Source organism: Pezoporus flaviventris, unplaced genomic scaffold, assembly GCF_033815535.1.
Source record: "Pezoporus flaviventris isolate CSIRO_AGI_PZ_B2104156 unplaced genomic scaffold, CSIRO_AGI_Pfla_v1 ptg000054l, whole genome shotgun sequence".
Taxonomy (NCBI): domain Eukaryota; kingdom Metazoa; phylum Chordata; class Aves; order Psittaciformes; family Psittacidae; genus Pezoporus; species Pezoporus flaviventris.
This window is the reverse complement of record NW_026892602.1, coordinates 1,549,033-1,567,398: the sequence shown is the minus strand read 5'-3', so window position 1 is coordinate 1,567,398 and position 18,366 is coordinate 1,549,033. Positions and strand designations below refer to the sequence as shown.

Here is an 18,366-nt window from a genome sequence, read left to right as displayed (position 1 = left end):
GATCATTGAATTCTCCCAGAGCACACTGAACCCAGCACTATGCAAGGTCATTTTATATTCCAAAACTGAAGAATAATAAAGGAGGGAGAGGCGAGTGTTCCACCCTGCATTACACCACCACTGCAGGAAAAACACAAATGGAAACAGGAATCCCATCCTGTATGCCCTGTGTTAACCTCTAAGCTGCTGCAGGGTAAGCAGACTTCAATGTTGAAGTACCTTAGGGCATAAGAAAGCACTGTGAGAATTCATGTTTACGGCTTTTACTGCAGGCCTGTCTTTTATTCTCCTGTGAAATAGTCAAAGGCTTGGAAGCTTGATCAATTTTCATGCTAACCCAAAGGCTGACATTAGTATAGCAACTGCATTTTTTGAACCTAATACCAAAACCACAGTGATATTTACCACTGTGTAAAGACCTTTCTTCATCACTTCAGGGCATAAAATAAAAATATACTTTCAAGTATCTACGAAAGAGACTGCAAGTTATATTGGTTTTTATACTCTTTGGAGAACATACTGTATGGGCTGTAAAGGAGGAAGACTAGTCAGGTACTTCAAATATGACATGGCAAAGACAGTAAAATAGAAAGAAATTGATAACAAAAAAGCAAGACCATCCATGATTTTATTACAAAACCACCCAGCAACTGTATTTAACACAAAAACAGTAATTGAGAGTCTCTTTTATTTTTCTTTCAGTGTACATGCTCAGTATTATTCCATTTAATTTACAGAAGGGCTATGTAAAATGAAATTAAAATTAGAGAGGAAACAAAAGGGAGGTTGAGGCATAGAATTTTCTTAGCAAGCAATGATCACAGGAGACAGCACAGATTGAACAGGGATTCAACAGGAGTGACACCTAGGGATAAAGGTAAACAGTAACTTTTTCCTTATCCATTAGATTCTCCATGAGGCTTTTTTGTTTGTTTTAGCAAAACAGTTTAGAGTATCACAGTATACAGGAAGACTAAATGGCAAAGAATGTCTCACACGCACACACACACATTTATTTATCCCTGCTACTGGTCCAGGATCCAAAACTTCAGTTAACATTCCATTTCCTACAGTTAACATTCGATTTCCTGTCTCTCATTCACTGGTAAACTATACAGGATTACACTGTACATGGAGTTAAAATTACAAAAATGTCATATTTACAAAATCTGTACACATAGTAAAACTCACAAAATCGTCATCTATGTATCACAAGTTGAGACACCAAAATATTAAAAATGGGATAAAATTATACATTTCTCTTCTCCATTTTTAAAAAGGGTTTAATATTTCAAAGACAGACCATCTATTTCACCAAATAAGACTGGTAAGAGAACTAGAAACCTAAAGTATCCTCCTGGGATAAAATATCACGAGCAGCATCCCCCAAATAGAAAGGAGCCTATATTCTGTCTGCTGGGGTGGGGTGTGCAGTTAGCATGTATGTACAGAAATTGTGAAACTACAATAAAGATGTCTTTGGCTAAACCTTTGGCATAAATTAAAGTCATACATCAAAAGTTACAGAAAAGGTTTTCCTGGTGATGGCAGAACTTGGGAATTTCCTTCTGAGATACCATTATATAGATCTGTTCTTTCCCTAAGGAGACAGAGTAGGAATACAGGATTCTGAACAGACAACACTATTCCTTCATTAAATTATTCCCTAGTATGAAAAATTGTATCAAATCTTCTCACTAAAACGTAATTCAATCATAGAAATAACCTCTTCCAGAATTTATTATTATTGTTTTTGAAAGGCATATGAAAGAAAAAAAAAGTACACCATCCACGGCAGAAAAAAATTGTTTCAGCATATCAAGTACATACTAGTGCAGGAAGGTGGATAAATTTGATCCACTGTATAAATAAGCTTTATCCGCAGCATACATTAAATAACCATCACACCCCACTCACACCCAGTACACAGATGCTCCTCAGTGAAGATAAAATGTTTATCAAGTAATTAAAGTGTATGTAGTGCAAATGTTACAACCAAGTATTATGCACATGCTACTTGCTTGGTTTAAAGTTACACAAAGATGTGGTGCCTGAAATCATGGACATATATACATCTTTGTCACACTTGGTACAATGTCCTCAGCCACAGAAATACTGATGTGTTTATATATACACACACGTTTTCTTAAAATGTGACCACCACATCAATACAGTAACACAAACAGACTAAAATCAATACCTGCTTCCAGATGCTCCAAGGCTCAGAAAGTTTGTGCTTCTAACTCTTGCAGTCATTACATGCCCCTCTTCCATTTCCCCCTTCTGCCAGCTGAGAAGGGGTGGACAGTCTCTTCAGGTCTATGCTGCATAGGATGAGGGCAACAGAGAGGAATAAATGACGGCACAGGCACCCAAGCTGCTTTCCTTCATCAACAGTTCCATGCCCCATGATGAAGGGTTGAGAGAATTTCCCCTCCACACCGTTCCTAGGTGGAAAGGCTTATTGAAAAAAAAAAACCTAAATCATAACGTGCTTTCCATATTATAAGTGGCAGCAAATCAAGGCACGCTGTACTAATTTTGTAGCATTGAGATTAGCTGACTTTGCAGGGGACGCTCACTGGGGAAGGTCCGATGTTCTCAACTGGCTGCTGGGCCTTGTTGGGCCATACAGAGTAACAGAAGCTATGTGATTATTCTGCATCACCTGTGAAAGGACAGAGGCAAAAAAGGGAAATTAAAAGAACTGTACACCACACAGGAACTCTAAAGATTGAAAATGGTGAATATGGAACTGATCTGCCTGAAAAAGAACAAATTCCAACAACAAAAGCAAGCAATAAGCTCTTGTCTAATTCCTATATATGGTCTCTAGATTTCCATGACACATTTAAACACCAGCATGCTCCACCTCCTCAGAGCAGAGCACATGCATCTACTGCTAGTATGAGTTCTAGGTGACAAACTTGAAGTTCCAGCTTTTAACATGCAAATATACAACTTCAGAGAAGAGGCTGGGAAGTTGCCTGTCTCTGCCAGTAAGCTCTAAAAATATAGCCACTCCCCAGCACTGGCTTTTATCAAAACGGGCAATAAAAAGCTAATCATAAGCACAGTGAACCCCTCATCTTCTCTTGTTGTTGTGGTTTAAGCCCAGCCTGTAACTAGAACCCCACAGCCACTCGCTCACTCCCCCACCTTCTTCCTCCCACCACTCCTGGAGGGATGGGGAGGAGAGTTGAAAGAATGTAACTCCCATGGTTTGAGATAAGAACAGCCCAGTAACTAAGGTATAACACAAACCACGGCTGCTGCTACCAATAATAATAGTGATAAGGGAAATAACAAGGGAAGAGAATGCAATCTCTCACCACATGCCGACTGATACCCAGCCCGCCACAAGCAGTGATCTAGCCCTTCCAGGTAACTGCCCCCAGTTTATATACTGGGCATGACGTGCTGTGGTATGGAATCCCTCTTTGGCTAGTTTGGGTCAGGTGTCCTGTCTCTGCTTCCCCTCCTCGCTGGCAGGGCACGAGACTCAGAAAGACCTTGGTCAGGGTAAACATTACTGAGCAACAACTAAAAACATCGGTGTTATCAGCGCTGTTCCCAGGCCGAAAGTCAAAAACACAGCACTGCACCAGCTACTAAGAAGGAGAAAAATGACTGCTACTGCTGAACTCAGGACACTTGCTTAAGCAAATATGAAAGTTTTTCTCCTAACCTCAAAGATCATTCGTTGCAGTCCAAAGCAAAAAGTTGACCCAAATGGATTAGTGTTGTTCGGAGATGATGACCTGAACAGAAAAGAGGGGTGGGGGGAAATATAAAGATGGATGTATGAAGATCAGGAACTCTTTAGGGACGAATAACCACTCAGTGACACAACATAAATTACAGCATCTTTATCACAGCTTTTATCAAAAGATAATAAATCCATATTATGCAACACCACTGCTAGACTCCCAAGTGAGCCAGTGGATACCTCTGCTTCATGTCACAGAGCCAAAAGTAATCAACAGGTTACTAACAACCTCTACAGGAAAACTCTTTCATTTTACTTGAACAGGAAGAACCCTGAAAATAAACAGGTCCATAGGAAGAGAGAAGCACCATGTAACTTACTGTAAGTTATTTTTGTTCTTTGCCACTCTTAAATCTACTTTGCCTTAGCCTTTACCATATGTATTCCCTATATGCTGTCTACTAATCCACTGGTTTTATCAGTCAAATTACCCTCTAGGATGCTGAAACAGAATAATCCAAATTTTATTCAACAGTATTTTTCATGATCATAATGCATCACTTCATTTATTTCTGATACTTTTTGACAAACACATATACATATATATATATATATATATATGACAATGGCAGACTCCTGCTGACTGCAATGGATTTTAGGTTATAGCCAAAAAAGCCCCATACGAAATACTTATACTTTGGCCTTTTTTGTAACTGGCCAGCTCCTCAGATTGCATGTCTGAGCCATCTGAGATGTGCTCAGTAAAGCAAACTGACTGAACTACTTTCTACACCACAGATGAAAAATAGAAAGGCTCTAGGCAATCACTATTTCACCTCAGCTGTACTTCACGTGGCTTCTGCTTTAATGATCTCACTGGATAAAACAGGAACAAAGGAGAACAAAGACACAATGATTTAGGGGAAAAAAGGGGGAAATAAAACCCCAAACCTCAAAATCATATGAAAGCCTTTTGAAAATACCTTGTTTGGTGTATCTGAAATTGCCGCAGTATTTTCACAGTACCCATGACTTACACTTGTCCTGAGATAAATCATATTTTCGTATCATAGAAAGGTAACTACAAACAGATAACACCTATTTAACCAAAGACCCAGCTCAGTCTCTGTAGAAACACAGGAAATGTAAGGACTATTCCATCTTGAGTCAGGCCAAAAGAACTGTAGAACAGCCATATATCTTCATAAAAACAAAGCTTCTTCAGACAGACTGCTCTCATATATACTACACACTGCTGCAGGATGTCACGTTGTTGAAACGCATGTGATTAGAAAAAAAAATCTATTACACAAGAAGAGAGAATACTTTATATGCTGCTTAGCTCTTCTCTGGATTTTACAGTTCAAGGAATGTTGGAAATGTTTTCATTCTGCATGTCACTATTTCCAATGGGAATAGCTATCCTTGTTAGCCAAAAAACCTCAAACTTTTAACAGCAAATCAACAAAAAATAACTAGTGCAATAAACACTCTTCTGCCTAAACTCATCCTCTGTTATTAGCTCAACCCCTGCCAAGCAAAATAGAGATCTTTACCTGTGAAGTACCACTGGCTTCTCTACAGGGTGCCCCAGAAGATCCTGAATACTGTCCCACTGTAAATACATGAAAGACTGTGTTAAAATGAGGCGCATGAACTCTTCTGATCCAGGAAAAGTGTCATACATGCTTGTCCATGGCATGCTTATTTGCCAAATAACAGAGGTTTTATTTACACATGTATTTTGTAAACATACTGGAGCCATACTCACTAGTGGAAACTATCCACTACTAGGTAGGGCTAGGAAATTCTCTCAGGGTTTATTTTTGTTTTTGTCTCCAAAGAGCTTTAAATTAGAATAATTAATTTAAAAAAAATAAATCTATGCATCTTATAGGTAAAATGTAGCTGTAAAGTCTTGTAGTATTTCAGGGACACCTCAGAGAACAAAGCATCTGTGGGAAACTTCAAGAAAATATCCTCTTATATACATCTTCCCTTGATTTAAGTGACAAGTTTGGGAAAGAAGAGGAAGACTGCACTATTCAATGTGCAGTTTTCATGACTCTAATCAGACTTAATAAAAAGCTGCAGTTCCACACACAAGACCAAAGTAAGTCAAAGCACTAAAGGGTGTAAGTTATTCAAATTGAAAAGCAAAGAATGGCAGCTTCCAGGTTGCTGACTCCAATTTTTTCTTCCCAGTATGGGGCCCAAAATTCCCTAAGGAAATCCTTCAATTTGGTGCTCCAGAAGCCAGGAAAGGAGCACTGACCCTGGCTGAGTGTTAACTGTAGAGATTCTGCCTAACGGAGTTTTTGAGAACTTTTTCTGTTTGACGCAGCTCTCAGATGCAGCAGCAACTGCCAAGTGGAGATGTTAATTTAGGTGGTAAAGCTGAACAGCCTTCAAGGATTCCACTGTCATCAGAAGGTGTCACACCTGCAGTGACATTTCTGTAACGCCTGCTGCTGCCTGAGAAATACCCCATTATTGGCACCCTTCAGAAAAAAGTGGAAGGGCACTGGACTATCTTATTAAATAATATATGTCTTCAAGAACTACATTAAATAGAAAAGCTCTGTAAAAATTCTGTTTAGAATTATCTTTTCCAGCCAACATTTAGCCAGCACCGCTACTGCCTTCCCATATGATTTATTTTACTGTTTTATTTATACCTACAGCTAGCTTACAATGCAGTTGTTCAGTTTACCTGAAGTATTCTATTACAAATGCCTTCAATCCTTAATAAAATGTTTAAACTACAAAACATACATTAACTTTTGGCCTTCAACTTTTCTATTTTAAAACATGATACAACTGTTACTATTTCTTCAAAGTGCATCTGAAATTTAGCATAGATCATGTAGATGGTTTAAGAAGGAAACCAGTTCTGCACAAACTTACCTTGCTGTATGTTGTACATACTTCTGTTTGCGAATCAGCACTGTCTATGAAAGAAAAACAAAAAAAACTCTTTATAGTCCATGTTCAACCAGTCTCATGTATAATCCTTTATTGTGGGATATTAGTTCAGATAGCAGAAGACATACAAGCATCAGATCAGTTAATATACTGAAATACCAGCATTTACTAGCAATCACAACTGTCAACAACATTGATTAAATGCTGGTTAAGGTGATTATACAAACTGCCTGTTTATAAGCAAGCTCCAAGTTCTAACACTTTATATGTTTAAGCTGTAATCTTACATAGAAGAATGCCATCGTAAAAGAAAATGTCACAGAATGGTTTGGGTTGGAAGGGACCTCAGACCTCATCCAGTTCCAACCCCCTGCCACAGGGAGGGACACCTTCCACTAGACCAGGCTGCTCCAAGCCCCATCCAAGCTGGCCTTGAACACTGCCAGGGATGGGGCAGCCACAGTTTCTCTGGGCAACCTGTGCCAATGTCTCACCACCCTCACAAGGAAGAACTTCTTCCTAAGATCTCATCTCAATCTCCCCTCTGTCAGGTTAAAGCTATTCCCCCTTTTCCTGTCCCTACAGGCCCTTGTCCAAAGCCTCTCTCCAGGTTTCTCGTAGCCCTTTTAGGAACTGGAAGCTGCTCTAGGGTTTCCCCGAAGCTTTCTCTTCTCCAAGCTGAACAAGCCCAGCTGTCTCAGCCTGTCTCCATAGGAGATGTGCTCCAGCCCTCGCAGCATCTCTATGGCATCCTCTGGATTTGTTCCAACAGCTCCACATCCTTCTTGTGGTGTTGTCCCAGAGCTGCACACAGGACTGCAGTGGAGGGGTCTCCCCAGAGAGGAGCAGAGGGGGAGAACCCCCTCCCTTGACCTCCTGATCATGCTCTGGGGCTGCAGCCCAGCATGCAGGGGGATTCTGGGCTCAAGTGGACACTGAAACTGGGTCATGGGCAGCTTCTCATCACCCAACACCCCCAAGTCCTTCTCCTCAGGGCTGCTCTCAACCCATTCTCTCCCTAGCCTGTCATAGTGCAGAGAAATACAGTGCTAAAAAAATAGAAAGGAGTGCTTGGGACTGAAAACGACACCTCTTTGTACTAAGTTAACATGCCTAGCACAGCCATTTATCAAGACCAAACACTCCACTGCATTTGGAATGGAAGCTGGCTAAAACTGACATCTGGGGACTCAGGCACTGGCAGGCCTGGAACCAGCAAAAACACCATTCTTTCAAAAACTCTTGTTGAACTACAAAGCAGGGAGTTAATAAAGCTGCGTCAGGCCCTCCCACCACATGTAATAAAATGGGTTCTTCTGTTTATAACCTGTTACAACATCCTGAACATAAGGCTGCGACCAGAAAGGTGAGTTAAAAAAAAAAACAAAAAAAAACAAAAAAACCAAAACCCAACCCCAAACCAGACACTTTCAGAAGAGATTCATGGTATTACTTGAGGTGAATTAAAAAAGAGGTAGAAATTAATGCCTTTGAAGTGCTGCACAATGACCTAAGGGAAAATGATGTAAAAAGCCAGAACTTTCATGTTTGTTCTCTTGGCTGAAGTACAAATCAGCTTACACATAAGCTTGTACATAGAGACTTCGTTTTTCCAGGTTTGTTTCCTCTACATGCTCAAATTGCTATTGACAGCCACAGGAATATTGCACTTAAACAGGGAAGTGCTTTCAGTGAATACCAGTCAGAATGAGAAGACCATCCCTGGCCAAAACCTACCCAGCATCCAGTATTCCCCAGATAATCAAAATACTCACTTTCCCAGTACACCTGCTAATTCTTACAAGGAAAGAAGTCTACCTTGATCACTACAATCTTCAAACAAGGTTCCTCATGCTTTGTTCAGATCACTTACATGCAAACAGCTGTACACATCTTACTACCTTGTGGAATTAACACTACTGTTGTATATGCACTTTTTCAAGTGGAGATTTTCAACTGAACACATACTTTGTCTATAGCACACAGAGCCAGCATATTCTGGATGTTTGTTCTCATTCCCAGCTAAACCAGTTTATATTCACTTTCATGAATAAGCCTTTTAAGAGCAAACTCAGCATTAGAAAGTTCACCTATGGATTGGACAGACCAGCTTAGATTAACACCACCTTACAGATTCTGAGCCTCCCAGTACAAGGTAAGTGATTTTAGCAGAGTGGCAGCATTACAGAAAGTTAGCGATGTTGCAGCTAAATATTCGGATAAACCAAGTAAGTAAACAAGGTGCTGTAAGTAAAATTGGAGAAATGCTAACCTGAAGTATCTTTTTCACTTAAATATAAACCTAACCCTAAAATTTCTCCTCCATCTCGATGACTTGCACTGTTAGCATCCTCTGATAATTAAGTATGCATTAGAAACAAAAACTGATCATACCTCCCCTTTGAGCATGTTATGGCACATGCCGCCCACTGAAACAGGAATACAGATGAACTACTCACCTCGTTTAATGACTAGTGGAATCTTGAATTCACAGCGATGGTAACTAGAAAGTGTAAATTGTCAAGCTATTAGAAACTAGAAAACCCAACATAAACTGCATAGCACAGACTTGGGAGCTCTTAACCAGTTTAATGCACAAAAGTCACATGAATAAAATGAAAATAAGAGCCTCAATGCTAAAAATTCTCATTTCTATTTTTTGTATCAAAAAAGGCACCAGCCTGGGAACATTCTAACAATTTTCTAAAGGATACAAAAGTTCCTTCAGCACAAATTACTCTGCTTTTAGACAGAATGGATAGAGAAATACTCAGCTTAGAAACAGTACTATATATTTCTGTCACTAACTGCTTAAATCAGAGAGACAATAATTTATTTTTTTAACTCATATTCCTCCTCTGAAGAGTTTACATTTAAAAAGTATTGAAAATATGTTCTGAAGCATGAGAGAAATTTCTTTTTTTAAATTACTAACTGAAATAATGTCAGGAAAAAACCAGCAGCTTACCTACCAGTAAATGGACACTCTTCCTCATTCAAAGTTTGCCTCTATCAAGAGAGTTTGCATGTTACACCGGAACCAAGAACTACCTTACCTCATTTACTGCTTTGAGACACATCTGAGAATATAAAGGCATTTGAAAGTAAAAATAAAATCTAAAATAAAATGTGCTAACGATAGTTGGAACCTCCAGTAGCTACCAGATACACCAAAGACACTTGGGAAAAAATACTACAATTCTATAAAGGGAACATAAAATTTCTTTTTTGGGTGTTTTAAAAATACTCTTTAAGAGATCAATTCTTTACACTCACATGTTAAAGTTGTAATGACCAGGATAATTTGTATGCAGGACAAATTTCTTCACTTTGTGAGTGTTTGCATCAAAGAGAATATCCTGTTGAAGAATAAACAAACATATATGAAACAACGTGGACAGAGGAAGGTGGCTTTTCCCAAACGAGCCTGAGATTTACCATGGTACCTGTATGCAGTGCTATGTATCTGTCTTATTGGAACTGAATGCAGTATGAAAAGTAGTATTTGAAAACAAGACTATTGGTAAATTCAAATAAATATACATCTCCTCCAGCACTCAATTACAACTGCAGTTTCATTTGCTAATGTTGGCAGATTTCCTAGGGAGGTCTTGTTCTGCATATTCTTCAGGGTAACAGACTAAAGAAAAACCTAAGGACATGAAGGTTGAACTGCATCCACAGCTTGGCTAACCTCCACATGGGTGTTCTGGGCTACTTATTTCTATGGGACAGAGGCAAGTGTTTCAGAAACAGCTAATATATCTATGTATTGGGCATGGCAGAGGGAGAAAACCTAACAGAACACAAAAGGCAAACAAAGAGACCTCCATCCACCAGTGGAGATGAGAAAGTTACTGTTCGAATTTGCAAGTGCTAGAGAAAAGGCAATGTTATTTTTCATATGCAGAGATTTCTAAGGCAGCAATCAAGAGGTTGCAGTCTCTCATTTCCCACAGCCTTTAGCCTTCTGAAAAGATTGCCATGTAACTAAATCAAAACTTTATATGAATGTGTATAGGGAAGCTTCCCACTCACCAGTCCAAGTGTGAAATAATTGAAGAAGTAGTCATTGCACTTCGATGGGACCTGCTTATGGGGCGAGGGTGAATGGATTTTCATCTGCAAGAAACACGTTTTTCAGATGTATTTAATACCTCTCATATATATTTAATAGCTCTTACAGAGGTATTAACAACATTAACAACATCCCTACAGTCAAACAAAATGCCACGATCTCATTTGAAGCCCTTATTCTAATACGTAAGATATTGTGCTTCATGAGATGTCACAAGCTCCTTGCAGTGGCACAATGACATGAGCTTTTCTCTTTATCTGAAGTAAAAGAGTTACTCAACTTATGTATATAATGTATAAACATTAGGAAAGGATCAAATTATATGCTGAAGTTGTTACATAAAACATAATTAAAAAAATTAAACAGTATACACTTGCTAAGGTTTGGATGGATTCAAAAGTGCTCCAATTTAACTTTTTTTGGGGGGGGGGGGGGGACAGGTTTGGTTGGGGTTTGTTTTTTAAACAGATTTCCATTAAGTTAGCCTCAGAAGGCTTTTAAACAAGTTATATAACTGCTCATCCTCTCCTATCGTATGTCAAGTGAAGCACTCATTTGTACTGCATGGCAGTTTAATTTCACTGGCCTTGCAAAACACAGGCCCTGCAATTAACCTGAGACATGGCTGAACAGAGACAAAGTCCTGCACCTGAATGACTCCCCTCACCTTATCTTCAGACTTGTAGAAGACTTTGTGGGGAGACCCCAAGGTGCTCAGCACGTCCTGGCACGAATCACCGAAGTACACACAACGCTCAAATACCCGCATCTTTGCATCGGCTAAAACACCCGGGCCACAGCCTGAGGAATGAAAAACAACTCAAAATTCATCCTTCCTGATCAGAAAATCAGCAGCAAGTCAATTCCAAAAGTTCAGCATTCCTCTATTCACAAGCCAAACAGCTGCATTCTTCAGAAACAGTGCCAAGCTACATTTAACCCTTCATTTTTCATCAGGTTAAACATTTCTTATCAAAATGATGTCTTTACTGTTGGACAGATCCCCACCTTAAGCTCCAGCTTCAGCAGTGCTATCTTCCCTTCCTTGCCATTCACATGAACATCACCCTTTTTCCTAGCCCATCTCAATTTGATCAGCTGGTTATTAGCAGTTAAGTTCCAGGAATTATTTCTATCCCTAAAATACTCTATTTCAGCAGCTAGAGATCTATCTCCAGCTAAAAAAATAAGGCCTATGAAGTGAAATTCCTCATCCATATTAACTGTATTGGAAAACATACATCCTTTACTCAGGGTTCCCATAGCTTGTTGAATCAATTGCAAGTATGTTCCTATGCAATGTTGAAAAGGGATCTTACTGAGTAGCCATTACATAGATGAATTCCTGAATTATTTTACCAGAAATGAAAGCATCTTACAGTTTGTAATCCCATTTGCTTTCAAGAATGCAGCATCTTACATTTACAAGAATACGTGTACAGGTATGCAGCAGTTACTGCAAAATATAGGATAGGGTCTAAACACACACTTAGCTTTTTACACTATGCACTATTTATGTAGCTAGTTATCCAATAAAATAAATCAGAAAAATTCAATTAAGTCATCCCTGATTTCAGAAGAGATGCTAAAAATTATACACTTGCAGAGAAACTTGTGCTTGAACAGGCATATGACATTTTACAAAGGAGTTTCTGCAACTTCAGCAAGACATGTCCAGACTACCCCTCTGCAAGCTTTAGTCTGACCATTAGTGATGTATTTTAGTAGTTATTTTATTGACATTTCCTTTGAGCTGCATGTGTATTAACTGAACTTGACACTCTATCTTAGAAATGTCCAATTTCTCAAAATCATTTATATTAATATGATGCTATAGCTAACTCCTCCCCTTGTACACGAGGATATATGTTCCCTGCCCTAGGCAGCTCTCTATTATCTCCCTCTGAAAAGACAGAAGCAAAGTAACTTGAAAGCATCTGCTCCCTTGTAATTCACAATTTTTTACCTTTACATTGAATCTTCTCCTTTTTAACTTTTGCACATTGCAAAAATATCCCAAGCGTTTCCTCAATATACATACAGCTATAGCCAGAACAGGTCAAAAGCTGAGCCTGCTAATGAAAATTAGTAAAGACAACTCATTTTTTTCTAAAAACATTTTGAAGTCTCAAGCTCTGGTAACTGAATACGACTCCTCTGAGGTCATTATGTCTTTCCCTAATTTCTGAGCACCCCCCACCTCTGAAAGCACACACAAGGAGACGGCACTCATCAGCTTCTGTCTCTTCCACTGCTGTCTCTCACAACAAATGAAAACAGAATTGAATGTGCAGTCTACGGCTGCAGCATTGATGAAGACTCTCGTTAGTATTTTTAAAAGCCTTCCAGAATTAATCACAAAAATAACAACATCATACATCTCACTGGAACCTCAGAAAATGCACATGTACCTAAGGTTTATTGATTTCTCATGTTTTTTTCAGCAGTGTGATTGCATCTGTTTTATTCTATACACACATGTGGAGACAAATTCCTTTTCTGCAAAAGGACTCTAAGGACTTGGAACTATTGAGGACAGGGCTCTACAGTCCTTTGTGATTTCTCCAGGGCCACAGAAACGTAGCAGCAGGCAGATTCACCTTCACAGGAGTTTTATTGAGTTTTGTTTCACTAGTTCAAAATGCTTTGTTTCAATATATCAAAATAAGGTACAAAGAACACTTTGAAATCACTTGTAAAATCATCACAAATAATTTATACAAATTTAGCCCTCTTTTCCTGAGAAAAGCAACCAATTCCATGTTCTGAGTGTAACCAATACCTGCAGTGAGGAGGCGAAGCCGTAAACCTGAGGGTCCAGTTCCATCTCTCAGAACATCAACGTTCTCAGCATACACGTTACCAAGGAAACAGCTGAGAGGCATCAAGGGAGCCCTGAAAGCAATCATATAAAATGTGCATAAGATTTGCTTAATCTTCAAATTTCCTACTAACAAGCTGGTATCAGTTCACTGGAACAGAGCACATTAATTTTGGCAAAGCTGCATTTAGCTCAGGCTGAAGATTGAAAATTATACCAAACACAAGGATCAGAAAGTCTGGGGAAAAAGAAAAGGGAACAAGACGCCACACACATGCAAGACCTTTACTGGTAATAAAACAAACAACAGGTTTCAAAGATTCTGGGAATTAAAGAAACTGCATCTAGGCCTCCTATGAGGATGTGTCATCTCAGATTTCTCCTTGGGAAAATGGAAGTTACATAGCTTTTAAGGATACCTACTCCTTGAACTAGGCATATCAGTCATATAGAGCAGAAGAGCCTTCTCTGTGATGTTCTCCGGGAGGTACTCAGTAGCCCAGAACATGCAACCAGCTTGTGCAGGTACACTACATATAGTTGTGCTACCTTATTGGGAAAGTTACACCTTAATTCAATTAAAATAATATTTGAGAAATTAATAACAGCCCCAAGTAAGATATTTTCAGTGGAAGGGATTCTTTTGCGAATTTCTCCTCTCTGTGAACGACTTGAGGGAAAAGTCAGCTTTTGAGCTCTCATGCACACATATACCTCTGAGCCCCATGTGACAATTAGTGCTCTCACTGAACCCACCATGCTACAGACAGGCAGAGACAACATTATTTTCCCAAAGTGCACTTATGTCTAACTAGGAGACAACGTCTGTAGAAACAAGGTTCCCTCCCTTCTGAACAGTAGCCCAAGCATGTGTTAATCTACTCCTGGCATTAAAACACAACTGTCTCTGCAAAAGCTACTACCTTATCAGTCTGGTTATTTATAAGCTGAAAGGAAGAATTTACAAAAGTCCTTTCAATTGAGTAGGGAACCCCAGAAGCAACATTTTTAGAAAGAGCAAAACTTAAAAGACTACAGAATACAACACAATAGAAAACATTAACCATATTAATATATAACTATACCATTAGTAATAAGGCATGAAAATCAGTTTCTCAGAGCAGTAAGTTCAGTCAGGTAACTGCAAAGATATTTAATCTATGGCAGATTATGCATATGGCTTACAACTGAAAATACACATTTCGTTATTTCTGTATAACAAGAGAGTTTAAGACCCTTGGTAGGACCCTGCGATGACATAAATAATGCCAACACACTACAAAATTACTGACTGCCTACACGAAGTTTGATTTGTTTAGGGAGAGGCTATTAGCATGCAAATACAACCTAGAGTAAGAATAGCCTCGTACTAGATTCACTAATTTCCTCCTTTACTTAATGAATTCATTCTCAGGCCAATGAATTACCTATGACAGCAGAGCCAAGATGATTTTATAGCAACAAAAATCAACATTTGATTATAATGTTTGAAGACAATGCCTACAGAAATTTGAAAAAGGTTAGTATCTAAAGGCATTCTGCACACTGCCAAATTCATGGGAGACCAAAACTGAACTGAAGAAAGCGTAACATTCACAAAACCGTAAATAAATGAGGAAGAAAAAGCATATTCTAACTGATCAAAATGGCACAACCAGCTGTACCTACTTGGTATCCTGCAGACTGTTTCCACTGTAGATGTACATGCGTTTCACAGTCGCACCGTGTGGAATTTGCAGAGAGGCCAGACCATGGGCAAAGTTAGGCTGTGGACATACAAAAACATTCTTGCTATGTGACACAGTAAACACTTGAGTTCAAATTATTAATTATATTATAAATACAGCATATGCTTAGCAATTCAGATAAGTCTCTAGCCAAAGAACAAGGGGGAAAACCAACAACAAAGCCCCTTCTCAATGGTGTTCCTTCAAATTACACCACTCCTGGATTCTGCCGCTGGGGGGAAATGCTCACTGTATCCACCAAAAGATGGCACTAGCCTGACAACCCGCCATGGCGTGCAGCCCGAATTCAAGTTGCTTGTTCTCTTCACTGGCTATAAAGGTATTTGCACTGATACACTGTATTAAAGTTCTCAGAAATTGGCTGTCTTAGAGGTAAAACTTCTTTTTTGTCTCCCACTGCACTAATTTTAGCCTTTTAACATCTCTGCTGATTTGTAAAATGCCTTTATTTGATGAACAGAGGCTCATTCATTGAATAGATTTTCTGCTCTCCTTACCACCACATTCTTACGTGTACTGTTTTGATTGGGATTTTGAGTGCTTTCATTAAATCAAACGCATGCTGAGGAAATCAGATTTATTCTTCTAGTATATTAAAAACTTATTTCCTTCAACTCTGAAGATGACAGGACCTTCTTCAAAACCGTCAACATACTTCACTGGCACAGGACAGAAAATAAACTAACTTTTGTCACACACTGAACAAAACCAAGATGCACAATATTCAAACTATTATCCTGCTCTACTTTAGCAGGACATCACAAAGTAAACACAAAATGTTATTCTTAGAAAATGAAAAAAAATAACCCAGAGCAATGATTTGCACTGCCTTAGGTATTTGGAAAGGAATCTGCACTACTTTGCAAACCTAGACATGCCCCGATTTCAATACTCTTTCTGAACTTGCCCACAGCATGAAAAACTCAAACACAGCTTTCTAAGGTGGTCAGGCTTAAGATAATATTTTAACATACTTACATCTTAGCAATAGAGAAATCTTCTCTAGAGCTGTGGAAGCACCTGAGCCACATGAGCCTTATTTCTTAACAGAGACAGTGTGAGCAGGCTTTCATGTTCTTACCTGCAATTTACCAGCTACATAAATAGCCCAGAGTTTTCTTCAGAGCTTTTTCATTTCCATAAGCAGAGATTACACTGCTTTGCTAATGAGTTTAGAATTCCTGTACAGTCTTATTTGAACTTGCAAGATCTTGACATCTTCAAATTTCATTTCACTCTTCAATCTTTCCTACTGTTCCCCCCTGAAAGGCTTCACAAATAGCTGTTTTCCCTGTGGACTGTTTCATGCAACTCTTTTCTAAGCTATCCTTTTTCTACCCATTTATAATCCTGGGGACAATTTTGCCTTTCACTCTGTGCAAACATTTTACTAACCCCATTTGATCAACTGGATGAAAGACTTTAAAATGCAGGAGTATTTTCTCCTTAAGAACTGTATCATTCCCAAGAACCACACTATTTTCCTCTCAAGGCTTATTCACACCAAGCATTCCATAACTATCCCTATTTTCTCAGATAATTGAGCCATACACCAAAACAAGACATGTAGATGCACTGGCCAGAACTGGTTCTAGCAGTTTTATTTTAACATCTTTCAGTTTTCAGACAGTCCTGCAATAAGCACAGAGTTGGACTCCATGATCCTTATGGGCACCTTGCAATCTGAGATACTTTATGATCTTTCCACACCTTTGGTATAGCAATTGACTTTCTTAGCAGCTCAGCTATTTATTTACAAATGCCTTGGGAACTCTTTACGAAAGGCAACTACTCTTTGATGGGACATTCTTTGTTTGCCTTATTAGGTTTCTATTTACTTTCCAAAAGTTCTGAAAACCAGCTGACCTTCACAACTGCTAAATAATAACTTCCGCTGGTTACCTACTCCCTGCCCTCTCACATATCAAACACAACTACTGAAGAACCAGGCTGTAACATGAAACATGTCACCATGTTGGTCGATTTCTCCCATTTTGTTTTGGCTCTTTATACGTGCCTTTTTATTTTAATGCCATACAGCATGTGTTCACTTTAACTCGAAAGACTAAGTAATACAACTGAGAGCCTTTCCATCCTCACACAAAAGTGATACATTCATTTTTGTTAGCACAGGTGGAAATCACAAAACCTCATCTTGTTTCCACTACAGACAGTGATTTCCAAAGATTTCACAGAACACAACAATATGTTCAATTATTAAGTAACTCATTTGAACATCTGGTGAGTATGCAAACAGGCACTACAAATAAAGCTCATTCATCTGGCTTTCTAAAACCACTCATGCTGAAGGACACTTAAGATGAAAACGTATTTTATGAACTCTACCCTAGATCAGTTACATAATCACTTTGATGAGATTTAAAAATATCTGATAAAAGAACAGCCTTCTAGTTGATTGCTTAATATTTACGCATTTGCACAGACAGCACTCTCATTTTTAGCAGACTCTTTTCAGCAAGAGAATTGCTAGTCCCAGTTCATGATGCAAACAAACCCTCTAAGCATATGCCTTCTGCTAAAAGGAAGAAAAATTTTAACTTCAAAATGACTGCATAATAAGAGCATAAGAATAAGAGCACAACTAAGGAGTTAAAATTCCTTCCGAATCACTGGTTTCTTCTGCTTGCAGGCGAGACATGTAGCAGGTGTTTCTTTGCAAGTACTATAGAGGCAAAAAGACTATCCGTTAACTAAGAAAGACTGCTGACCTCGTACTTCGGAGTTTCAGTCCAGGAGTCTAACTGAAAAGAAAACGAGAGTCCTCTGAAATTGAGGTGAAAGAGCTGCTCAGCTGAATTATACACTAAAAGGGAAAAGAAAGTAAACACAGAGTTACCAAAATGAACTTAGAATTCTCCAGTTCAGATCTAACAGCACTTTCACCACCTCAATGAACTTACTACATCTAAAAATGCAGAAGGAACACAATTACACAAGACAATTAATAGTTTTGCTTTTAATTTTTTGCAGTAGAAACATGGCATAAGAGAAACCCTAGATTCATTAGAGTTGGCTCGGCAAGCCTGTAGGCACAAGCCTATCCCTAATGATACAATTATACAAT

General features: G+C 38.8%; 1 protein-coding gene across 2 annotated transcripts in view; it reads right to left on the bottom strand.

Annotated features, from left to right (window-relative positions):
- Window positions 1–600: 600 nt before the first annotated feature.
- Window positions 601–18,366, bottom strand: part of PHAF1 (phagosome assembly factor 1) — a 34,266-nt gene continuing 16,500 nt past the window's right edge. The window contains exons 6-17 of one of the 2 annotated variants that reach the window (XR_009746143.1): window positions 18,011–18,105; window positions 15,202–15,299; window positions 13,495–13,607; window positions 11,380–11,513; window positions 10,673–10,756; window positions 9,911–9,993; window positions 9,094–9,137; window positions 6,617–6,660; window positions 5,266–5,324; window positions 3,689–3,761; window positions 2,201–2,668; window positions 601–865 (exon numbers count right to left, since the gene is read on the bottom strand). Coding sequence is in view for 1 of the 2 variants with exons in the window: in XM_061468944.1 (XP_061324928.1) it covers window positions 2,579–2,668; window positions 3,689–3,761; window positions 5,266–5,324; window positions 6,617–6,660; window positions 9,094–9,137; window positions 9,911–9,993; window positions 10,673–10,756; window positions 11,380–11,513; window positions 13,495–13,607; window positions 15,202–15,299; window positions 18,011–18,105 (917 nt within the window). In the remaining variant the exon portion in view is untranslated. Of the gene's footprint in view, window positions 2,669–3,688; window positions 3,762–5,265; window positions 5,325–6,616; window positions 6,661–9,093; window positions 9,138–9,910; window positions 9,994–10,672; window positions 10,757–11,379; window positions 11,514–13,494; window positions 13,608–15,201; window positions 15,300–18,010; window positions 18,106–18,366 lie in introns of both variants that reach the window. The other variant, XM_061468944.1, reaches the window with a different exon arrangement.